Source organism: Macaca nemestrina, chromosome 6 (assembly GCF_043159975.1).
Source record: "Macaca nemestrina isolate mMacNem1 chromosome 6, mMacNem.hap1, whole genome shotgun sequence".
NCBI classification, from domain to species: domain Eukaryota; kingdom Metazoa; phylum Chordata; class Mammalia; order Primates; family Cercopithecidae; genus Macaca; species Macaca nemestrina.
In genome coordinates this window covers 98,866,096-98,891,800 of record NC_092130.1, presented here as the reverse complement: position 1 = coordinate 98,891,800, position 25,705 = coordinate 98,866,096, and the positions used below count along the sequence as shown (strand labels likewise).

General features: G+C 34.6%; 1 protein-coding gene across 5 annotated transcripts in view; it reads right to left on the bottom strand.

The window, feature by feature from the left end:
- Nucleotides 1–25,705, bottom strand: part of LOC105475102 (adaptor related protein complex 3 subunit beta 1) — a 300,089-nt gene that overhangs the window by 94,920 nt on the left and 179,464 nt on the right. For all 5 annotated transcript variants that reach the window (XR_011624903.1, XM_071098787.1, XM_071098786.1 and 2 more), the window contains exons 17-21: nucleotides 25,431–25,561; nucleotides 19,651–19,759; nucleotides 16,485–16,656; nucleotides 13,018–13,165; nucleotides 3,669–3,741 (exon numbers count right to left, since the gene is read on the bottom strand). Coding sequence is in view for 4 of the 5 variants with exons in the window: in XM_071098787.1 (XP_070954888.1) it covers nucleotides 3,669–3,741; nucleotides 13,018–13,165; nucleotides 16,485–16,656; nucleotides 19,651–19,759; nucleotides 25,431–25,561 (633 nt within the window). In the remaining variant the exon portion in view is untranslated. The remainder of the gene's footprint in view (nucleotides 1–3,668; nucleotides 3,742–13,017; nucleotides 13,166–16,484; nucleotides 16,657–19,650; nucleotides 19,760–25,430; nucleotides 25,562–25,705) is intronic.

Here is a 25,705-nt window from a genome sequence, read left to right as displayed (position 1 = left end):
TCCTGGTATGTACTGTGTACCTAGCAAACAACCCGTGTGGATTATGATGTGCCTCTTAGATAAAACACAGGGAATGTGTCTGGCCTTCTTTCAAGATTAATCTAATTCTCACAGTTGAGAACTAAAGCCACTGGAGAGTGACATTTTAGTGTCTGAGCAACAAACTGCATGCCATGGGCAATGGAAAACTACTGTAGGCTAATAGGAGGCATATAATGAAGTCGGCACTCTGCTTGTCTTTATCTCTAAGCTTACATCATGGTTCTTCCACAAGGTTTTTGTAGTTTCCCCTAAAGAGGGGTTTTCATCTCCCTCTTTGTTTCCTCACTATACTATGAATCTCTATTTTTCTCTCATATACAATAGTTACTTGTCCAGGTATCTGTGTCTCTGACTAGATTTTAGTTTTTGGAAGGGAATGACTAAATTCTATTTATCTATTACAGTACCTACCAAAGTACCTTGCACTTAGCAGACGATCCAGAAAACGTAGGCTGAACTGACTTGTTAACGAGAGTTTCAAGTGTCATTTCTGACAAATGCAGGACTATGAAAGATTTTTAAAGAAAGGAGCACTTGGGTATTAAAAACAAAGAGAAGTACTATATCCTATATTGAGTTAAAAAATGTGGGTTGGGATCAAAGTTCCCTTAAAAATTCAAAAAAACTTTCATCTCAATTCTTAAAAACTTGATTTTTTAAAAAAGTTTGTGTCTCAACATATAAAAATATACTTTTTATAGAATGGAACTATAACAATTATATCATTTTATAGGTTTTTCTTTTTTTACCATAGTTGCCAGGAAATCCAAAGTTGAATATAAGAAGAAAAAGTTGTAATTAGTATATTCTAGTCTCTTGTAACATTTACTCTTTGTTCCTTTTTAAATGTACTTTACTGTTATTCTTTTATAATTTTAAACTTTAAAATTATGAAGGTTACAAACATACATGTGTCAGATACCCAAATGTCACAGAAAGATACAAAATATAAAATGAAAGACTTGGCTGGGCGCAGTGGCTCAAGCCTGTAATTCCAGCACTTTGGGAGGTCAAGATGGGCGGATCACGAGGTCAGGAAATTGAGACCATCCTGGCTAACATGGTGAAACCCCGTCTCTACCAAAAAATACAAAAAACTAGCCGGGCAAGGTGGCGGGCCGCTGTAGTCCCAGCTACTCGGGAGGCTGAGGCAGGAGAATGGCGTAAACCCGGGAGGCGGAGCTTGCAGTGAGCTGAGATCTGGCCACTGCACTCCAGCCTGGGCGACAGAGCAAGACTCCATCTCAAAAAAAAAAAAAAAAAAAAAAAAAAAAGAAAGTCTTACTCTTGTCTGTTCCCAGGTTAGTCCTACATCACAAGGACACCGGAGCTAACCAATGAACAATGCCACAATGAAATTTTTATATATGCTTTTATATGTTTTATTAATTCAAGAAAAATTTACTGGGTACCCACTAACTGGCAGGAGCCACTCTATACACTAGGAATAGCAGTGAGCAAGACAGAGAGAGATCCTGTCCTCATGGAACTTATATCTTAGTCAGGAGAAAGAGACAATAATCAGATACCAAAATTTTAAGGTAATTTCAGATAGTGAAAAATGCCATGAAGACAAGAATAACAGGTGAAGGTTTGTGCTATGGTCTGAATATTTGTGTCTCTCCAAAATTCATATTGAAACCTAATCCAGACTCTGGTGGGGCCTTTAATAGGTAATTAGGTTATGGGGGTTCTACCCTCACGAATGGGCTTGGTGCCCTTATAAAAGGGATATAAGGGATGGTGTTTCCTCCTTCTGTCACATGAGGAAACAGAAGTCACTATCTTTGAAGCAGAGCTAGCCCTCACCAATTATCAAATATGCTGGCACTTTGATCTTGGACATCCCAGCCTCCAGAATTACGAACAATTAATTTCTGCTGTTTATAAATTATCCAGTCTAAGGTATTTTGTTATGCCAGCTCAAAGGGGCCAAGACAGTGTGTAAGAGTAGGTGACTTCTGAGTTGGGGAAGTAAGGATCAGCCTGCCAAATCTGGGGGAACTGTTCTCAGCAGGGGAACAGCAGTAGACAGGCCCTTGACAGAAATGAGCCTGGTATGTGTAACAAACGCATAAAAACAAAGTAGGATGAAATGTGGATAAGAAGCAGAGAGGGGTCAGATCATCCACAGTCTGAGAAACCTGGGAAAGGAGTATGGGCTTTCATCTAAATGCAAAATTAAGCCATTAAATTCAAGGGTTTAAAATAAGAAAGAAATAAGATCTGATTTTATCAGTAGTTTATCAGTAGGATAAATTTCTGGAAAAGAACTGCTATGTCGGCGGGGTGTGGTGGATCACGCCTGTAATCCCAGCACTTTGGGAGGCTGAGGCAGGTGGATCACGAGGTCAGGAGATCAAGAGCATCCTGGCTAACACAGTGAAATCCCGTCTCTACTAAAAATACAAAAAATTAGATGGGCGTGATGTGGCACGTGCCTGTAGTCCCAGCTACTCGGGAGGCTGAGGCAGGAGAATTGCCTGAACCCAGAAGGCTGAGGTTGCAGTTAGCCGAGGTAGTGCCACTGCACTCCAGCCTGGGCAACAAAGTAAGATTCCGCCTCGGGGGGTGGGGAAGAACAGCTACGTGAAAGGATATGTGCAATTTAAGTTTTGATAGATATTGCTAAAATGACTCCAAAGAGCTGTACCTATTTATATTTCTACCAAAAACATGTACATCTGTTTCTCCAAACCTTAGCAACACTGGATGTTACCAAACCTCAAAATCTTAGCTAATATGTAAAACATGATTCAAATTTAACTCCAATTTTATTTTTAGTTTCTCTGTTATTTCTCTGCATTATATATTTTAATTTCTCTATATTAAGTATATGCCATGGCTATTGGGGACAGGGCAGGTAAACAATATAAGCAGAACAGATCTATGACAGAATGAGATAATCTAAAACATAACTCACTCCCAGCACAGAAAATCTCTATCAAAAAATGACAGTAGTTTAATATTCATGAAATCTCACTTCTTGTTACTCTTCTCCTAGTGCAACAAAGTACCACTATCTCTCTCTCACAATGCAGGAGGATTTAACGGGAGGTGATAAATATATATACATCTCTGCACACTTGGGTGAATATATTTGTAGGATTCTGAATTCTTAAGATTTGCTGGGACAAAGATTTTTTGCAGGTAAAAGACTGATAGGGGTAGCGAAACTGGCCTCCAAAAGCTTTGTAACCTATTTTCCATTGCTACTAAAATTGTGCCAAGTGGAAGATGGTGATGTCCTTTCCATTTCCTTAATCCTCTACCTCCTTAAGTTAGATGTGTCAATCCCCATAATCCACATTTCACAATGTAGAAGTTATAAGATATGGATGACTATTTAACAAAACACATATAAATTACTAAAGCAAAAGATTTAAAAATGAATTTTGTATACTTTTATTTGGCCATCTATATTTGTTCATGTGATAATAAAGTGATATGCTGAATAGATGAAATAAACAAATATCACTGATTTCCAAAACTTTCTTGCATTATTCATCTGTAAGTCTTACACAATAAATATTGATATATTTTGGGACACGTAAATAAAAGGTACTATACAAATAAAAAATACTCTTACTAAACACAGAAGAAATATTTTAAATTACAATACTTACAATCATCCAAATCTAGAAGTGAAACATCTTTGGTAAGAGGAGTTCTACCTTGTTTTGTTTTCTTTTCTTTCTCCTATAAAATAACAAATATTTCATTTATCACATGTTCTGTTTTAAAAATCTGTGTAGTCCTTAATATTCCAAAACATTTTTTTTCTCTGCTTAGTGGTATCAACAAATTGAACTTCTGTATGGTTATACAAAATGTTTTCCTGAATCAACATTTGTCTCAATTAGCATAAAGTATTTCTTACCCACTATGCAAACCGTTATTTTAAACTATTGTGTGTTTAAAAATTATAAATGTCAGAAGAAAATTTAAAGGTATATAATTATTTTATAACCTGACAACTTCTTGCTAACATAAAAATGTAAAGTGGCTCTTCGGTAGAGAGTCCACAAATATTCTTGAAAATAACTTCTAAACAGGTTTACTTTAGAAAAAGAAATACTCAATATATGCAGAGCTCAGAGATTTTTGATAGGTTTGTGATAGGTCAGCCTTTTCTGATACAGTTTGTGACAGGCATTGTACTAGATATTTTATGTTTCTATACTGGGTTGTATGAAACTTCTTTGCCAAAGATATTCACTAAAATCTATAAATGACATTCCCAGGCTCTTTCTTTTTAGAGTTGAAAGGACTCACTCACTTTTTCTACTGTTTTGTAGAGAAAATAAATATTTCAAAACATATCTGCATATAATTAGGGCTTCCCCCAGCAGATACTTGCTTATTTGGTCTACTGTACTTACAAAATGTATATATCCATGAACCAGAATACAGTGCCCCTAAGCCTGAACTGTTCACAGTTTGGTTAGAGATTGAGAAAAAATTTGTAAATCTTTTAAAAAGAAAATTGTATTAATTAAGTGCATTACAAATAACTAAAGGCCAACAAAGAGTAGGGCGTTAAATACAATTGGGTCAAAGTTTATCTTTCTAATCTATACTATTTTTTGCATTAAATTTTCTCAAATCACAGAACAAAACTAAAGTTTCTACTAAAATGTTTTTGTTTATTTCATCATTCATTCAATAGGTATGTATAGAATTCTAAATATATATTCGATTCTGTGCCAAGCAATGGAAATAACAGCCAAGACAGATACAGTGCTGCCTTCAAGTAACTTATAATCAACCAAAATTCTATAGCTTATTGTTAATGTGCTAATAAATATTTTCGAAGTATTCATTTAGCCACAAGAAGGTACCACTGAAACAAAATATATTTTATCACCATTTAAAGTTTACACAGTGTTAGAGCTCCTACAACAGTGCACATACATGAACAAAAGCATTACATAAAATTATACATAGGTAACACTTTAAAATCATTTAAATTTCACTTGCTTTTTCCCTTATGCTGATACTCAGAAACTTCAAGGACCACATAATAATATACATTATTAATACACTTAAAAAGGCACTAATTTTCATCTTCAAAGTAATTATTTTTATCACTGAACACTCCAAATCATCTAGTTAAGTTTTAATTTTCATTCCTTATTGAAAAACAAAAGAAATAGTATTTGCCCCTCTCTCCATTTCTCAAATGAGTAAACAATGTCTAAGATGGGGAAAAAAACAGAAGAAATGTTAGTTTTGAAGCTAAAATTTAAAAGTCGCAAGTAAATGAAAGCAAGTGCCGAATGAAAATGCCGTCTCAACTAGAATATCATTCCTGTGAAGAAAGAACATGTAACAAAAAGAGCATATCATCATGTGACTTATCAAAATGCTATGCTGAGCACAATGGGTGTAGCTTCCTATAAGCTACAATGGTGCATGACTGTCTTTATGGAACTGTAACCTCCCCACCTGAAAAATTAGAAACCTACCAAATCAAGATAAAGTTAAAGCTGAAGGCAAGTCTATACCTTATTTTCTACTTCACAACCAAGAGTGTGTAACAGTATCTATTAAATACATATCAGGTCACATATAACACAGAACAGAGCTACATGTGAAATTGGCATAATCTCTTATTAGAGGCCTAGAACAGAGAGAAAAAAGGCTTTCAAAAGGACAGAATTTCATTGACTTTCTGAGAACAGCAAATAACCAGTGACTGAAATACAACATTAGCAATAGATAATGGTCATTTCTACTGAATTGAAAAACCCTTGCATTCTGAATCAAGGCTATAAAATGCTTCATGATGTGTTTGGTATTCCTCTTATATTAGATTTCATTTTTCATTTTAAAAAATCCATAGTAAGTTCAAAACATTTTCATACTTAAAGGATATACTATAAAAATAAAATTCTGAATTCTAAACAAAGAAGTTAAGAGCTCTATTCCATCAAACATTTCTCCATTTGCAATTCATCTTGGTAATAGAGACAGAACCTGGGTAAATGCATATAGGACTTGAGGCAGGAGATTTTTCTTGCTCAATGCATAATTCATGTGCTCCGCCTGCAAAGTGTGTAAAATGAGAATTTCACACCGCAGCATGAGCCATGGAGCTGCAGAGAAAAGGCAGATGAAATCATATTTTACTGTGCGATTTTATTTCTTACCCTCCCAATATTTATACAAAACCATCATTGACAAACCAAACACATTGACAGATCACCCACTGTTTCCATTGTGTTAGTACTTGAGAAGAGATCAGGCAGAAAGATAGACAATTTGTTTTTGTATATTTTTTTAAATAGAGGATTAGGTTTTTAACAGCTGAGTGACTGTATTAGACTTTTATAAGGACAACAGTAACTGATCGTAGAATCTCACCACAAAAAATACCTAGTTTTCAATTCATCATCCTCAAATCTCCATTTTGTTTCTATGGTATTCAATTATACACCTCAACACATCAACATTTTCAAAACGCAATACAAAGTCACAGGGTTAAAAAAACTGTTTTCTATTTAATGTATTTCATTTCAAATAATAAATAAAAGATCCTGGAAATACTTATTAACCTCCAAATAACACAAACAAAAATATGTAACAATGTACCTGAAAAGATTTTTTAATGTATTATGCATGTTCATTTTCATGCTGATTAAAAAAAAAGGCAAGTAACAAAAAAGACCTGACACGACAAGCATCAAATATGCATCCTAAGAGGAAACCACTGTAAAGAGGTTTGAAATTTGAAACTGTAAAATAGGATAAGCAGTATGTAAAGTTTGTCAAAGCCATACTGTGCTTTGAAATCAACAAAAAATCAAAGCTAATTTGTAGCCTCACAGGACAAGATATTTGTATGAAATATTTTCAATTAGAATTATCAACCAAGGATAATTTCATGACTTTCTTTCATTCAAGTTAACTGACAAATATGATTTCAAAAATCTGAGGCTCACACTTAAACTTTTACTTTTAAACCAAAGTACACCCCTGGTAAATTGAGACTTCTTTATGAGTTAAAAAGAAGTGTAGCCCACTAAAACCCATCTTTCCTATTAGAGTGCGCCTACTTCAATAGGAAAGCCTGCTTAATCCAAATCCACTTCATTTTAAAGGTCTCAAGTGCAATTGAGTAACATGTTTATTTTAGAGAACTTAAAATATAAATGAAATTGGGAAAGACATAAACTGAGAGGCAAGGCTTTGCAATATAACAGTAAAACCCAATATTCTCCAATATTTATAAAAGTTATATAATTGCAACATACAAAAATAGTTGTAAAAACATAATTAAAACTTGCATATTTTTCAAACAGAACATAACACCAGTCAAAAAATAGTTCCTTTCACTCTTATTCATGATTTATTTCACACCACACGCCAAATTTACTTTATCCCCAAGAATCTTTCAAATAAAAGAGCTTTATTTCCAAAATCTTTTATTAAGGCAAATCTTAACATTTACTGACATTCAGACACCAGTCACAATACTAGTGACTGATCCTTAGAGCACCTAAGAGATTCACTCAGTTTCTTTGCACCTCCCAAAAAGAATCAGCAAAGTTTTGAGACACAAATATAACCCGAGATAAAAATAACTGACAAGAGCAACTCAAACACTGCTAGGTAGCTATAGTGGGTACTATTTTCTTCATAGCTAGTATGCACCTTAATCTTAGTTTTAATTCAAATACTGAAATGCTTTTAATATTAAGTATTATTAAGTGCAAGTATATTAAATACTTTATATTTTTTCACATTGGTAGATTATTATGCTTCATATAGTTTATGTAATTAAAATGTTAATATATATAAGGAAAATACATAAAATGTACTCACAATAAATTACAATCATAAAGTTTTTATCATTTTAATCATAGATTATCTATATCTTCAGCAATTAGTACACAGACCCTATAGATATAACCAGAATACTGCATCACGAATAAGGTGCAAATAGTGGACTAACAACGTAGCTGAAATAACTATGGTGTGGAGGAGCACTCTAATATACTGGGTAGTTATAGGAACACTGAAGCCTAGGTTTCACGAAGGATAAAAATCCTGGAAATGTAAAAGCAACATTTTAAATAAATTTTTTCACCATCTGTTCACATAATTTTAACTACAAGCAGAATATAACTTAATTATATTGGTCAAAAACAGGATAAAGTGATATAAATGTGAATCTCTTCCTGATACAATGTGGTCTACATTACTGAGTTTTCTCTCTACTCTTTCACATAAAAAAATTTTTCCCTTTACATTGTGTAAAGTCTGTGAAATCACATAAAATAAGTAATTACTAAAAGTAATTTTGTTATAGGTGTTATTTGGAACAAAAGAATTACTCATTGAAAGGACTATACTAAAAATATTTCTCAATTAAATATATTTCAAAAAATAACACCTACACATAAAATACACTTATCCATCAACATAATTATAACAACAAAATTTTCTCCGGTCATTACCGACAACATCTGACCTCAAATGAGGACATATTCCAATCAATAACACAAACAAACAAACATGGCACCTGAATGTGTGTCTATAGTTTTGTGCCTCATGAATATGCTGGGGCATTTTAAGAATGTAAATAATCCCCTTGTGGTTCTCACCCTTTTGACTGTCCCATTCACATGAGTGATACCCCATCATCAGTAACATTTTTCATTCCTTGTAGCCATTCTCAACTAGGAGAAGTGGAGGGTCACAGTGATATGAGGCTACTTTCTCCCTTGCTTTTATTTTCTGTAGTAAAGGATGAAAAAAGAAAGAACAAAGGCATAGAAATAGGAAGGGATACAGAGTGTTAACAGAACCACAAATATTCCACTGGGATTAGAATTTAGTGTGTGTGGCTGGGCAGTTGCCGATGCCTGTAATCCCAGCACTTTGGGAGGCTGAGGTGGGTGGATCACTTGAGTCCAGGAGTTCGAGACCAGCCTGGGCAATATGGAGAAATCCCTCTCTATTAAAAATACAAAAAATTAGCCAAGCATGGTAGTGCATGCCTGTAGTCCCAGCTACCCAGGCGGCTGAGGTGGGAGGATCATCTGAGACTCAGAGGTCGAGGCTGCCAAGAGCTGGGATCATGCCACTGCATTCCAGCTTGGGTGACAGAGCAAGACTCTGAAAAAAAAAAAGAAGAAGAAGAAAGAAAAGAAAAGAGAGAGAGAGAGAAAGAAAGAGGAAAGAAAGAAGGAAAGAGACAAAGAGAAAGAAAGAGAAGAGAAAAGAAAAGAGAAGAAAAGAAAAGAAAAGAAAACAGGGTGGGTAAGGTTAAGACTAGGTAGGTTTGGGCAAGCTAGCCTGAGTTTACTGAACTCAAATGGCAAGGGGCCATCAGGCCAGGTGAATTTAATATCCATCTGGCAGTTGTATAGAAGGACTTGGGGTTGGGAAAGCACTGGTCAGAGGATAACCAATGGCAGTGGTCTATGCAGGTAATGAAGAGCTGATCTAGAATAATGGCAGTAGGGAAAGAAGAAACAGACGTGAGAAATAACACACAGAACCTATAGGAGTTGGTAACTATCTAAACATACAGAATGACAGAGTAGTCAGAGATAATTCTGGGGCTTCAGATCTGGGAGAATGAAAAGAATGCTGGTGACAAATGGTAGAGCACGTCTTTTTATTGTATTCGGTTTGGAAATAATTAGGTTTGATTGTATTAGGTTAGCCTCAGAGAGGTCTAAAAATTTGGTATGAATTTGGGAAGAAAAGCTGAAACGTATTTTAAAGACTGAAAGACATTACCATGGAAGTAATTAACATAAATGTTTTAGCTGAAGCTATAGGAGTGAATTAGGTCTCACAACAGGACAAATTTAGAGGGAAAAAAAGAAGACTAAAGAAAAATTCATTCACATAAATTAATATCGCAAAAAACTAATATGTACTAAGTACTAATTTGGGGGCAACGTTCACAGTTGGATGTCAGAAGCCGGTAAAAAGTGAAGCAACCGAAAGAATGAAAGGTCAAAAAAGTCAGAACAAAAGGGATGCAGAGACTTTTAAGTAGTCGGGGAACAGTCATACAAAAAGACCAAGAATAAGAGAAGGCTACTGGGTTTGGGGAAGGATCATCGCTGCCTTTTCAGAGAGCAGTATGTGTAGGATAGAGTTGGAAATAACTGGGTTAAGAAGTACAAGATGCAGGATACGTAGATTATTTTTCTAAACTCACTCTCACTCATGTACACACACACTGTCTTTTCCACTCCATGCTCCCTCTCTCTCTCTTTAAATGAGGAAAAAACCTGAATGCTACAGTTGGCAGAAAAGGAATGAATAGAGAAAGAGATTAAAGGTGCGAAGGAGACAGATGATTATGAACAAAACAAAACCAAAAGGAAGTAGGAGTTACCCTTGGGGAAGTGGATGTGAATCTTACACAGAGCTGCATTCAAAGGAAAAGTAGGGTAAATGGAGACTGTGAGTTAGAGAGTAGAGGCACTGACCGTGGATGGCAGCTCTCTTCTAAAGAAAGTGGCTAAGCTCACAGGCTGTAGGTAAGGGAACAGAATTAAATGTTGACTTACAACCTGAATAGTGTAAAAAGAGTGGGAAAAAAAAGCAGGATACTTAAGTTACCAAAAAATTTAGGTTACTTTTAGCATTTGATGTTCTCCAATATTGTTGATCTTTTATGAAATTTTAAAGAATGTTAAAACTGTTGTTTTATAGTTATATAGTGTGTTACATTGATCTTTCATATTTTATTTTTGACATAACACTTGAAAGAAATAAGGTAGGTACTAGCATTTCTGCTTTACAGATGAGGAAACTGAAACAAAGATATTCTCTCCCAACAAGTAGAACACTATGCTTATCTCATAGAACTACCATAAAAATTAACTGTTCTGAAAGCCATGTATTCAAGGTAACTCCTAGGTCACATTTTCATGCTCAGTGCCCTCAAAACACATTGTCTGAATGAAAAAAAAGAAAAGAAAGCGTAAAAGTGTAGATTTAGTTAGGCTGCAGATATAAGGCATATGAATTTTCAGCACTAACATATTGTCATGCTAAATTAAAGTAAAGTACCCACCATCTGCCTTCATTACTCATAATTTAGAGCAGAAGCCACAACACTTGGTGCAAGGAGGACTTTTCTACAATTATAGTCGCCTATTATTAGAAAATAGATATACTCTGCAATTGCATGGTATATGCCAAATTATTCAGAAAGAAATAGAAATAAATAAGTAGTATGGTAGCTCCAAGGTGGAGAATACTTATTCCAATTGCTAAACTAAAGCAAAAAATTCCACAGTCCTGTCTACCTATTATAGATGGGAAAAGGCATTCTAATATAAATAAGCCACCTAAGGGAAACACATGAACACAAAACTCAACAATGTCAGCGAAACCCAAATTTCTCAAAAGCCTTGGTTCACTGCAATAGTTTGAGTTGTTTTATACTGACGTTTTACAGGAAAATATTTTTAACTATCAAGAGATTTAATCTGATCACTGAAAGTCCTTGACAAAGAAGAAACAAACAGAATCACTGACCTGGAGTGCCCCCGTGGCTTTTATCTTCTTTTGTTTTTTTCAGGGGGAGGAAGGGGTACAACACAACATGATGTTCAACCACTGTGGCTTTTTAATGGCATCCTAAAGCTCTGCTTCTAATAGTACAGAGGAACTGAAGTCTATAATTTTTCAACTGTTATAAAACTTCCTAAGAATAACTTCCACCACTCGACACTCACTGATTTCTTGTTCAGTCATTTTAAAAAAATACTTCTTACTCTGGGTTGTACTTACTGTCGATTTGTAACTCTCTTTATTTTCAATAACATTTTAAACTTTCTGGTAATTTGATGTAAGTACGAAATGAGAGTATATCAAACTCATTATGTGATAAGTTTTTATATCAGGCCAGATTAATAAACCATAAAATCTCTTAAGATTTTATGTGAATTTTTTAAAAATAAAAATCTTAGGTTATTTTATATACAGACACAAGTTTTAAATATAAATTCAAGTTTAAGATAGGTTTTAATATATGCAAGAAAATGTGAAATAAGGCTAGCCAATTTTAAAAACATTCTTTAACAATAAATCTTTGGATGGGGGAGGGCAATTGTCTACTTCAATAAATTAATTTTCATCCTTGCCTACTCAGATAACATACTGAAGAAATTCAAGTTAATAGAACAAATAAACAAAAACAATATTGGATTAAGAAGAAACGGAACTGAATCAAAGGCAGAGTTTGGCCATATTTTCAACAAACAGAATAACACAGTTATATATAAAACTACTATACTTGAAGTCTAGCATGAACACGGCCCATTTATAGGAAGGGGGTGATTATTAAAGACCAAAAAGATAATTATAATTAGGTCTGAATTCTGTATTATTATTTTATTCATTTAACTAGACCTGAAATCAGATAGAATACATTTTACATTAATAACTACATTTTTGCAATTTATACTTTATTTTTTTCCTGCTAAGCAGGCAAAATTCAGTGTTACAAACGTTATTACCAAAAAGCATTATTATTTTATTATATAAGTGGCTCTTGCATTTGTTTTTAAATGTCTATGCAAATTCTTACTAAAGAATGTATACTCTTTAATTAAAGCTTTAAAACATACTCTATTATGCAAAATGCCCAATATTTTAAAAAACTGAATAGTCTAAATTTCTGATGATGTATGTACGCTTAGAATTCTTTGCTCAATACTATTTTTTGTGACTTCCTTTCACAGTCCCTTCAGCAAAAACACCCTTGTCACAACCTAGCCAAGAACAAAAAAAGCCATATGCATAAGAGTTCCCTGATTTCGGTGGCAAGGGATGAGATTTTTTGAAAGTTTCTAGCTTTTCTTCAGAGTTAGGTTATAAGGGAAAGGCTTATCTAGAAAAAATAATAAATCACAGGCATAGATAAGGATGGTGTTGTTTATTTTAGTTGCTGTAAGAATATTCACCTTCAATTACAACAAATGCATAATCTCTTACCTGAGTGACTTTTCTGGATTCAGATTCACTTTCAGATTCTGACTCTGATTCAGAATCTGAAGAACTGTCTTCTATTGAACTAGATTCGGCATTTGAAGAATCTGAAGTTTTAGATTTTTCATTTTCCTTCTCCCCATCTTCAGAATCACTATATATAATAGTAAATTTTGAAATATCAACTTTAACTCCTTTATATAAGTCGTTTATATAAAAAATGGTTTTTAAATTCCAGAATACATTAATGAGGTAATAATGAAGGTATTACCCATAACCAAATAAATTAGAACCCATTCAAATTCAATTCTATCCTGTCATACACACTTCATATGCAAAAAGTCATAAAATGACACTAAACAATATAATCAAAAACAATGTAGAAAATATTAAATGTCTGATTTACCAAGAATTAAGTACTACCAGTAACAACTTCAAAGATATTTAGGCTGATTTTTAAAATGCTATCTCAAAATACTGTGTGTGTATACACATATATATATTGGAGACAGGGTCTCATTGTCATCTAGGCTGGAGTACAGTGGTGCAATCATGGCTCACTGCAGCCTCGATCTCCCAGGCTCAAGCAATTCTCCCACTTCAGCCTCACAAGTAGTTGGGACTACAGGCGGGCACTACCACATCCAGCTAATTTTATATTTTTTGTAGAGACAGGGTCTCACTATATTGCCTAGGCTGGTCTGGAACTCCTGGGCTCAAGTAATCCTCCCAACTCAGCCTACCAAAATGTTGGGATTACACGCTTGAGCCACCACACCCGGTTTAGTAATATATTTAAATATTTATATATCTACTTTTGCTAAAATAGACTTGTATTTTATACACTTTTCTACCCAAGAAAATTACTTACTACAAGTTCTCAAATGTGACCTTAAACACATTCTATGAGAAATGTGTTTCTGGTTAACAAAGGAACTTCTAAAGTACTATCTTGCTACAAATTTAAGCTAATCAAATATAAACTTTTAAATTACCAAATGATCATACCTAAGTGCTTAACACCATTCATTTGTTCATTTGTTCATCTGCTCAACAAATATTAATTAATTTTTGACTACATGTTGGCATTATGTTAGGTGCTAAGGATAACAATGGTTAAGAGGATCTATGTGTGTCTACCCTACAGAGTCTACAGTCCACTGGAGGATATAGATAAGGTGGCAGTGATAATACAGTATAGTAAGTAATAAATTATAGTGTGTCAGGAGAACATTTGGAGAGACACCTAAACAAACTTAATCCAATTAGGAATGCTTCCTGGAGAAAGAGACATATAAGCCAAGATACAGGAGTAAGGCTGGCAGATGGGCAGGGAAGCAGTTCTCCAAGGAGAAGGAATAACATGTGAGATGACCAAACACCCTTATCTCAGGGGATGAGAGATGCCTTGTGGTGTTTTATATTTTCCTGGAAACTAAAAGTCTAGTTCTCTCTACAACATGTGTGTGTATATTTTTAAGAATCTACTGTGGGCCAGAAAGGGCTAGGCATTTCATACCAATCATACTGATTACCTAATTTAAATGCACTCTTCCTGGGTACATTATTATCCCATTTACAATAATGAAATTAATATTCAGAAAGGTTAAATAACTTGCTCAGGGACACATAACAAGAGGGGCAGAACTAGAATCTGAACTCAAGCCTGTCTCACTCCAAAGTCCGTATTTTTTCCACTATGTCATACTATCTCCCTTCAAATGAAAACACTTTGGAGTGTAAAATTTAAATTCGGTCATAAATATTTATGATTACTAAAAGGTGGTTTTTGAAGATGCTTAAAGCTTATTAAGAGCTTTAAAAAATTATCATACTAGCAAAGTTAAAAAAACATTCTAAGAGGCAGAAAAATACTGGGGGAGGGAGAGGAGTGAGGCAAGGAAAGAATCGATATTTCCTAGAATTGATTTTTGTAGAGGAAATATGATTGCTGTTTATTAAAAATGGAGCCATGGTAACATCTCAGAGCACATGTAATTATATTTGAAGACTGAAAAATATGTTGTTGTTTTTCCCTGGCAAAAAAATGGCAATTTATTATCCCCAATTCACTGGTTAAAATGTGTACTTAAAAATATAAGGTTTAGAATGTATTTGTGGTTCTCTTTGTAATAAACAATTCTTTTAAATTCAAATGTGGGTAAAGAGAAAAATCTATTTCTGAAGAAAGGAATAATAAAACTAAGACATGACTACAAATTTCTAGTATACTGACTTCTGCCATCTGAAAGGACATTTCATGCACTGAACAAAACTTTCCCTTTCTAGAAACAAGACATGTTTTATAACTCATATCATCATAGATATTCTGATATTAAACCAGAAGTACAGGATTTCTCTCAAAGACAAGGCTATTATAAACCAAGTAGCTCCTTTGCTGCAACAAGTGAATGATTCTAAATATATTTAACTTCTAGCTTTTAAGATAAGATTTTAAAAGTAAAAGTGTTATTTTATTATGCATCACTCAATTTTGATGGTAATTATTGTTTACCTTACTGCTTAGAGTTTCAGATGTTAATCTAATGAAAAGAATTTACTGGTAACTAGGTTTCTAACTTTGCAATGATGAAAAGCCTGTATTAATTTAACCTACAGATTTCATTTGTTCTGAACAGGAAAAACAATATAAATCACTTTTAAAATCATTAAATCCTGACTTAAATTAATAAAGTCATAATTAGGGCATTATGCTGTGTTTGTTATGGAAGTGGCAGGGCGAGCTGCTTTAATTACTGTCTGTAATAAAAGGAGCAGAGAGCGTACTGCGCCCCAATCAGTGCTGTCAGCCACGACTGAGCCGAGCTGCAAGCTCATCAAGTGAGCGGGCAGCAGGCTCCTGGGGAAAGGACCATCATGTCGGCAGAGGCCACTCACTGACAGCAGTGGGGAAAACAGAGTTGCACAATCCAAGATATTAGCCCCAATTACTCAAAATTTTAATGACACTTTAATACATGATAATGTTGTTGATAATGGGAGATCTTAAAAAGTGCTAACACTTAAAGCTCTTATGACCGTCTTCCTTCACAGCCCTTGACTCTAATATTTGGATCATAATCTTTTTAATATAACATTATTTAGAAAAATCAATTGTCTTGGTTACATAATGGCAAAGTGTTGAAGGATTTAATTTTAGCCCTCAGCAAAATTGCTACAAAAGGTAATTAAGTGTTTCATACCTATTGCTTGATCACTTAACTCAGCCTTCCAAGGTTATACCAATTTTCAAAATGTAACCCCAAGATATGTTCAAGTTCAAAATGAAAGCTAAGCATTACAAGTAGGAAAATAATGTGAACTAGCACTTTAATTTTAAAAAGATTTAATATCTGTTTGGGAAAAAATACACACTTCTTTTCTCTCATCATTTTTTGATTAACAAGAAACATCTGCCTGGGGCAAACTTTCACAGAATATTTTTTGAAGGAAATTCTGACAAAATACATTACCTTTTTCCTTTGGCTTTTGAGTTCCTCTTGGCTGTTCTTTTGTTTTCTAGGCCTGACTCCCTTCCACTCTCACTGTCCTGCTCACTGGAGGAGTCCTCACTGCTGTCCTCATTGCTGTCTCCTTCCTCCCCACTTTCGCCTTGCTCTCCACTTTCACTTCCAGATTCACTCTCTGAAAAACAGAACCAGATGTTCTTAGATTTATAGTCATTTAATTAGACACACGGACACCTGTAACTGTCAATATTCATCACAAATGAAACCAGATGTTGAATTTTAGTTCAGTGGACACCACGTGTTTAACATTTCATTCCCATACCCCATTCTTTCAGCTCTATGGATTCCTTTAGCACGGTGAGTTTGGAGGGAGGCAGACAGAGAGAGGATGCTCTGACAATGAGTAGAGAAAAGCTAAGCAAAGATGAACCAAGTAAACCAAATTTGAGGGAATCTCACTTTTCAAACCCCAAAGTATATAGCTTTGTCAAAAACTTTCTTTAAAGAATTACATAAAGATTGATGTAAGGCTAAAGAAATAATTTTAAATTCTTCTGCTTGTAATGGGAAATTCTATTTAGAGTAAAAGAAGGCAACAGTTTAATCTTCTTAGGAACAAATTTTGAGAGGAAAATGAGCCATTCAAATCACCTGGAAAAACTTCCAAATTCAAAGACAATAGGCAAAATGACTAATTAAAGAGTTATTACTTATTCGAGCTAGTAAAGGAGTTTTCCATAGGTCAAAGAGATGATCAAGTTACATTGAGGAATTATACTTTTAAATGTTTTATGTATAAATTATGGTATGCTAGGACTCTCTGCAGAAGAGAACACATGAAAAATATATGTGTATTTTTTACTATTTAAAATGACTATAACTACAAGAGTTGTGTCCTAGACAAAAGGACAAACTGTTGCCCGGCCTGTGATCTACGTAACGAAGCCCTCTTAGGCAGGAACACAACCTTTAATTAAACATTCTAATGGTTAAATAACACCAACATCAGGAAGGTCCATCACAGTGAAAAGCTAGGAGTGCCTGTATTCTTTCAAGATGGCTTGCAAGGGGTACAAGCATGGGTTATCAAGTTAGTGTTCGCATTCAGATCCTGGCTCTGCTACCTGCCAGTTGTAAAACTGATCAAGTTATTCAACTTCTCTGGGTCTTGGTTTCCTTTTCGGCAAATGGGGATAATACTAGTTACTTTTCAGAGTTGTTCTGAAGATTAAATGATTTGAAACATATAAAGGTGATTAGAACACAACAGGGTCTGCCACAGGTTAAGGTGCTCATCATTATCATCATTTACAAACAGGAAAGTTTATTTTACTAAAATAAAGCTACTAAATAAGGACATTTTAAATTTGTGGCAATATCCAAGTTATACACACATACATATTAAGTCAGATAACTGGCTTATGCTATAAACGATGAAAAGAAATTACAGCATCTAAGTTACTCTCTCATGTCATCACATGGGACTGCAACACGAATCTGGGGCCAGCTGACTTCAGGCACCATTATTTAAATTTTCGAGTCAGTAAAATCTTAGAGAAAATTAGTTTATTCTCAAAAATACTTGCTACCTGGAAAACACAATCTTATAACATTTTTGTTTGTTTTTTGAGATGGAGTCTTGCTCTGTTGCCCAGGCTGGAGTGTAGTGGCGTGATCACGGCTCACTGTAACCTCCGCCTCCTGGGTTCACACCATTCTCCTGCCTCAGTCTCCTGAGTAGCTGGGATTACAGGCACGTGCCACCACGCCCAGCTAATTTTTTGTATTTTTAGTAGAGACGGGGTTTCACCGTGTTAGCCAGTATGGTCTCAATCTCCTGACCTTGTGATCTGCCTGTCTCAGCCTCCCAAAGTGCTGGGATTACAGGCATGAGCCACCGCGCCCAGCCAATCTCATAACTTCTAGCAAGAAAAGTTTTCTTTTTTCCTCTGGCAGCTACAGTAGAACTCCTGCCACATGACTCATTATTACATGTATTCAGACAAACTCATGAAAAGCTGTAATGTTAATGGAATATTTCGTGTATGTATTAAAAATGGTCAGCCTATGAATAGGCATGGGCTAGTGAATAAATATAATGAAGACAAGTATCTATATGTAATTCTACAAAATGAAGAAGTACATGATTAATTACACAGATAATTCTCACAGGTCTACATTACTCCTGAAATTCCATATTTTTTAATATCTACTTTCTCAATTATTTCTCTACTTTTCAGTTGATTACTTCAGAAGGTAATGTATCACAGATTAATTTATCAGATATTAAAAACAAAGATTTTTGATAAGGAACACAGAGAAAAGAGAGTGAATTACCTTAGAGTTGGGTAGTAGATAACCAAGTAAGAGTGACAGGCCCTGGTTCTCCAAGGTATAAGATTTTAGAGAAAGTTGGGTATCACTTGGTCTTGGGGCAGACTTGCCTATTAGGTTAAGTGTTAATAAGAGCATCAGAAAGTGACTCCAATATAGTTTTCATTAGGCAAATCACTCACAGAATTTTAGCAATGAAGGGACTTTAAGAAATATTTAACTCTACCCCTTCATTTATCTGATATAGAGAAAAGTAGGTGCCTTCTTCAATTTGCATAGGTAAAACCCAGGGTTTCTAAATCCTTCCTATTAAGCATTCTTTTCACTGCATACAGTTACTCTCAATCTTTAGTTTGATTTTTTTATAGTATATAGAGACTTAATAATTTTAGCTTTATCTCTATAGAGGTTCACAGAAAGAGATGAGTATAAAATGAAAGAGAAAAAGACTCTTCAAGGTATAAAATAAACTTTACATTTTTATAAAAGAAAGTTACTTTTAAAGACTCCACTAAAAGTTTATCAAGTATAACATCATGTTTTCCAATAGATATAATAGGCATTATGGTTTAGAATTCAGAAAAGTATGAGTTCCTGTTTCAGCTATACCAATGTATTAGCTATTGTCCAAGAGACATAGTAAAGTAAAAAGAGAATTTAGTAATTAAAAATTACCTTGAAAAGTAAACAGCGATATATAAATGAAAGGGATTATTTTGATAATACAAACTTCACTTAAAACCACCTGCTGAATATTATAGATTAGGCCTTGTTTCTGAGATATAGAATGTAATCTACTATGTAAAAATACATGCCAATAAATTATAAAACCCACCACTGTCACTGCTACTATCAGAAGAGTCCTCCTCTTCCTCAGATTCAGAATAAAACTTCTTAGCAGAATTCTCTTGTTTTGCTTTTCCCGCTGGGGTCCATTCTTTTGCCTGTTTAAACAAATAAAGTAAATATAAATGAATTCTCATTCAGAGATTTAGAGTTCTGGCAAACTTAATCATTAAGAACATAACCAAATTCAAAAGCAAGCTTATGGCCTCAACAGAGAATGCAACTGTTAGAAGTCCTGGCATTAAGGCTGATTTACTTTACTCCTAAATACAGCAGCACAAACTCTCACTCAGAGCCCCTATGTTAAACCAACAATCTTATTTCAAATATACAATCTTTAAAACTTTTGTGTTTGTTGGCCCACAGAAGATTTAAACAAAAGTAGTATATCCTAAAATAGGTGAGCAAAACTAGAAGCAGATACAGTAACAGCAATAACAAACACAAGTTCATAGCTTGACACTGAAGGAAAAGAGAGAAAAAAAAAAAAAAAGAAAAAAAGAAAATATTTAGTGTAGGCAATAAATTGCCCTGACCATCTCAACAGCCTAAATCCTGGAGTAATCCTTTACTTCTCTCTTTTTCTCATATTCTAAACACCTCAGCCATCAAGAAATACTACAGCTACCCTGGTCTGACCCATCGTTCTCTCCTGGACTATGCTTCTACTGCCCCTCCACCCTGCCCCCAGCAAACAAACTTTGCAAAACACAGCATCTAGAATGATTCTATTAAAACCTAAATCAGATCAAGCTCCTTTTTGGCCTGAAACCCTGCAGTGGCTCCTCATTTTACTCAGAGAAAAAGTCGAAGTCCCTACAACAGTCTGCATAGCCTGACCCAACCATCCTTTCATGACTGCCCCTCCATGACTGTCCCCCTGTCGCCTGCCTCTCTGACCTCTTGCTGCTCACCCTCTTGCCTGATATGCTCTGGCCATGCCTTACTGCTCCTCCAAATGTCCCAGGCATGCTCTCAGTTTAGGGCCTTCACCCTAGCTCTTGGCACTTCCAACACCATTCCCCGCCACGTTTTTTGTTGTGGTTGTTGTTGTTGTTGTTGTTTTTAATCACAGCATGTATTACTTTTTAACATACTATACAATCTACTTGTTTTTTTAACTGTTGGTCTATCCCTGGTAGAATGTAAGTTTCTGGAGAGGAGGGAACTTAAAATATTTTGGGCAATTTTTTTTTTTTTTTTTTGAGATGGAGTCTCACTTTGTTGCCCAGGCTGGAGTAGTGTCACGATCTCGGCGCACTGCAACCTCTGCCTCCCAGGTTTAAGTGACTGTCCTGCCTTAGCCTCCCAAGTAGCCGGGACCACAAGAACGTGCCATCACGCCCGGTTAATTTTTATATTTTTAGTAGAGACGGGGTTTCACTATGTTGGCCAGGCTGGTCTTGAACTCCTGACCTCAGGTGATCTGCCTGCCTTGACCTCCCAAAGTGCTGGGATTATAGGCGTGAGCCACCACGCCCGGCCTATTATGTTCAATTTTAAGTGTGGCTGACACAATAAATACTAATTATATTTATTAGCCTCTTAAAGATTTCAATATTAAATTCAGAAATATGCTTAAGAAAAATATTGACTTTAGTGTTTACTAAATATTGTATTAGTAATATCATTTACTACTATGAGCCCCTTTAATCACTTCAATACAGTGTGTTAGTTTGCTTTTATAGTCACGGCCTTGATTCGTCAAGAAAAAATTAAATCATGCTTCATATATGATTTGTTAAAGAGCAGGGAAATGTATACTTCCGAGAAGATTAAAATAGTTGAGACTCATTTATTTATTGTATCTTTTAAGTTTTTACTATGTGCAAGTCTTTGCTAGAGTACATATTTCGTGGTAAAGGAATCTAGAGCATGACAGAATTTCTTATTCAAGAATGTTTCTCAGCACTGAATGTACAATAGAATCACCTAAGAATAGTTTTTAAATGTTAATAGAAACAATAAAAATATTAATACTGAAAAAAGAATACCTGGGGTCGCCTCTTGAAATTCTAATTTAATTAGTCTGGTGCACATGTCTGACCTAGTTGTGTTTTGTTTAAAAATCTCCATATGATTATAATGTGCAGCTACATTTAAAAGCCACTAGTCTAAGGCCAGGTGATGTGGCTCATGCCTGTACTCTCAGCACTTTGGGAGCTGAAGCAGCAGGATGGCTTGAGCCCAGGAGTTTGAGGCTGCAGTGAGCTATGATTGCACCACTGCACTCCAGCCTGGGTGACAGAGCAAAACCATGTCCCAAAATAAATAAATAAATAAATAAAAACAAATAAGAATAAAACCACTGATCTAGAGGGCTTAAGGTATGTTGCCTAACAAGAGAAGCTTCAGTAACCTGGAAAATTACTAACAGGACAGTAACAGCATATTAATGAGTAAATATTACTTGAATATATTTGAATAAGATGCTTATATAAGATCAGCAGTATGGCTTTCTTTTATATGTATTTAAAATGCTTCTGTCTACAAAGATAGTATTCTATAAACAAGCTCTCCTATTTTTGGTAAACTCTGAAGTCCGTATTTTTCTTAAATCCAAACATATTTCTCTGAGGTCTGATAAAAAGTTTCTCGGATTAATTTAATAACACTAAATCAACAATTTCAGAAAACCAGGCTGCTATGCTCAAATGTGCATTTTTTCTTGACATGGCCATGAACTCTATGGAGTTTCAGGTTTTAAAAGGCCAAAGGCAAACAATAAAAATAAATAAAAATGTGGTCCTTTATGACTAAAGGACCACATTATCATTCTAAGCAAAAGGAATAATAGAGAAAAGAAAAGAAGAGAACATAGATGCTAATTTGAAAGTTCCTATGAAGGATAAAATATTGACAGATTGTTTATAAAGCAAAATACTCTTCATATGCAGAAGGTGGTCTTTCTGTAAGTAGAAAAGAAAAGACTTTCTAGAACTAAGCAAATAAATTATTAACTAAGGATCTTCAAAACTTACTGGGATCATAATATAAATATATATTATATTCTATATCCTGGAAATGGTGGTGTGTAATTCAAAGTGACTTCTCCTGTCAATCTGACTAGGTTCCCTGTCGTTTTGATTAAAATATCAGATTATCTAAACCTAGGCCATTTTTCTTACTAAGTTATATTTCACAGTTACAAGACTTGACCCTGTAAGATCGCTTTACAGGAAAACTAGAATAACACAGTATATGATGTGCATGAAATACAGTGACATGACTTGGAAGGGAGATGAAGTAGAGTGAGAGACAAGAAAGATAATATGGACATTATTTTTTGTATTGTAGCTGCATTTAAAAATAAAACTATCTATATTATTTTTAAACTTAACTGTGTCCCTCATAGTACAATTTTAAACCAATTGTCTCAGAGTCCAATAGATTGAAGTTGTTTTCTGCATCGCATCAACAGTGACAGTTTTATCAAACCATGTTCCATCAGTTATAATGATTCTCCGTAAGTTACCAATTATTAATTTCATAAATGTATTCAGCAAAATGAAAAAAGAAATTAATTTGTCTCTGTTGAATTGGATAGGTGAAATGAACATAATATGTTATATTTAAGTACTGTCCCTATAAGGTAGTTAATGCTTAGAAAAGCACATGAAAATGGAAGAAGCCAGCCAACAAACCAATCTATCAGCCAATAAAGAATACTGCTGAGACCAAATTAAATTGCATAGCATTGCTATCAACTCTGAGAAGATAATGCTTTTTGGTGGGTGGGGGCAGCAAGGAGGCAGAGATAAGGCAGAAGTAGGGGAAGGATAAAAGGATGGCTCTACTTGGGCTAAAACATCATGTACCCCATAATGAAAAAGAAAAAAAAGAACCATAAAAACAACAAACAAGCTTAATAAGGAATTAGGAAAGAAAGTATGTCCGTAGGAAGAACCATAACAACACTCTCTTTATATTCTAATATCTGATAAAAAGTTGCACAATTAGGCTGGGCACGGAGGCTCACACCTGTAATCCCAGCACTTTGGTAAGCTGAGGTGGGCAGATCATTTGAGGTCAGGAGTTTGAGACCAGCCTGGCCAACATGGCGAAACCCCATCTCTACTAAATATACAAAAATTAGCCAAGCATGGTGGCATGTGCTTGTAATCTCAGCTACTTGGGAAGCTAAGGCAGGAGAATCACTTGAACCCAGGAGGTGGACGTCACAGTGAGCCAAGATCAGGCCCCTGCACTCCAGCCTGGGTGACAGAGCAAGACTGTCTCAAAAAAAAAAAAATAAATAAAATAAAATAAAAATAAAAATTTTAAAATAATTGCATAAATAAGGCAACTCTTTTGAAGAGTACTTAAGAGTATGCAGATTTCAGTGAAAAATCAACAAACTTAGCTGCAAGGAGGGATAGACATGTAATTGCTTCTCATATTTTTACATATTTCTACTGTTACAAATTTTTGGCCGTCTCTAAGTGCAGATCATTTGTCACAACATAAAAATAACGGTGCTAAGTACTAAGGATAATACAGATTTGCAAACAAGCTCAGGTTTATATCATATTACATAATAAAATACAGTAACAGCATGGACAATGAACTCGGACCTGGGTTGGAATATGGTTCTATCACTTACTAGCCATGTGAACTTAGGCAATTTACTTAAGTTCTCTAAGACTTGGCTTCCTTGTCTGCAAAGTGGGAATAACAATAACCATCACTTCCGATCAGAATTAGGTTTAAACAAGATAGTTTTTGTAAAACATTATCACCATACACAGTCAGGTTCCTAAATGGTGCTATTATTAATTCTGGCCATGCTTCAAAGCCAGGATAAGTTGGAGTGGTTAAGAGAAACATTATTTCTCAGAGGAATCAAATTACATGGCCATGATCATTATAGAAATTCTATTTATTAAAGTAATAAAGGTTTTCTTCCACTGTATACAGAAAAGTTAAGAGCAAGGAGGTTAACTCACTTTCCCACAGGAATTAGTAAAGAACTCCAGTTATCTGAATCCTAATTCAATGTATCTTTTCCACCACAAAAGTATCCAGAATATAATTCTTAACTGCTTTTTTTGTTAACTCCACATTTTAAAGTATTAAATATATTTTGCATAATTGCTACATACAACTAGAAGGCCTCTCTTCTTATTTTTCTTGTTTGTATGAAAAAGAAACAGATAATATTAGAAAAGAATGTTAATTATTTTATCTCAATGGCCAGCATTTTTTTTAAAGATTGATAAGAAGAGTATTTATATAGCAATTTTTTAATGAGAAAGCACCATATTATTCACTTTGTGACCTTGTCAAAGGACATTTTTGGTACACAATGCTCCCTATTTATGTTCAGGCTTCACTTAAAAATGGTTCGTCAGAAAATCTAGAAGAACACTTTGTGTGGTTTTTTCTGAAAGAGAACAGCAAAAATTATTCAGAAAGATATTGTCAGGAAGCTTACAAATATCTAAACAAAGTAGAAAAAACTTGATCTAATGAAACTAAATACCTTAAAAATTGCATCTACGCAGCTACAAACGCAATAGCACAAATGTGGGTGGTATTGATGCAGAGAATTCAGTTCTCTATTTCCTTGAAGAAAAGGAACAGTACATGTACAGTGGCATAGGAATACTATAATATTTAGTTGCTATAAAGGTAAGGTATATCTAAAATATTACATTTAGAAATACTAGAACAATTTTCAACTCTCCAAAAAAGCTTTTATAGAAAACAATAGTTATCCCAGAGTCTTCCACTGCTTTAACAAAATTAATATCAGAAAGGTCCACTTACCAACTCTATTACTTCTACATTTCGAACTGATGGGTCGGGCGCCACCTCTGGCCAATTAGATAATTCCAGGTACCCAGTAGCTTTAATGTTGAGAGTATGAGATAAGGTGCCAAGCTGGAAATGATCTCTATCTATTAAAAATAGGGAAAAATATAAAATAAACAATATGAGCTGTATGTAACAGAGAACAATCATAATCAGAGCTCAAGGTAATTGGCATATTACCTCAAATGTCAAGGAATAAATATAAACCAGGAAGCTCTTCATAGGTCAAA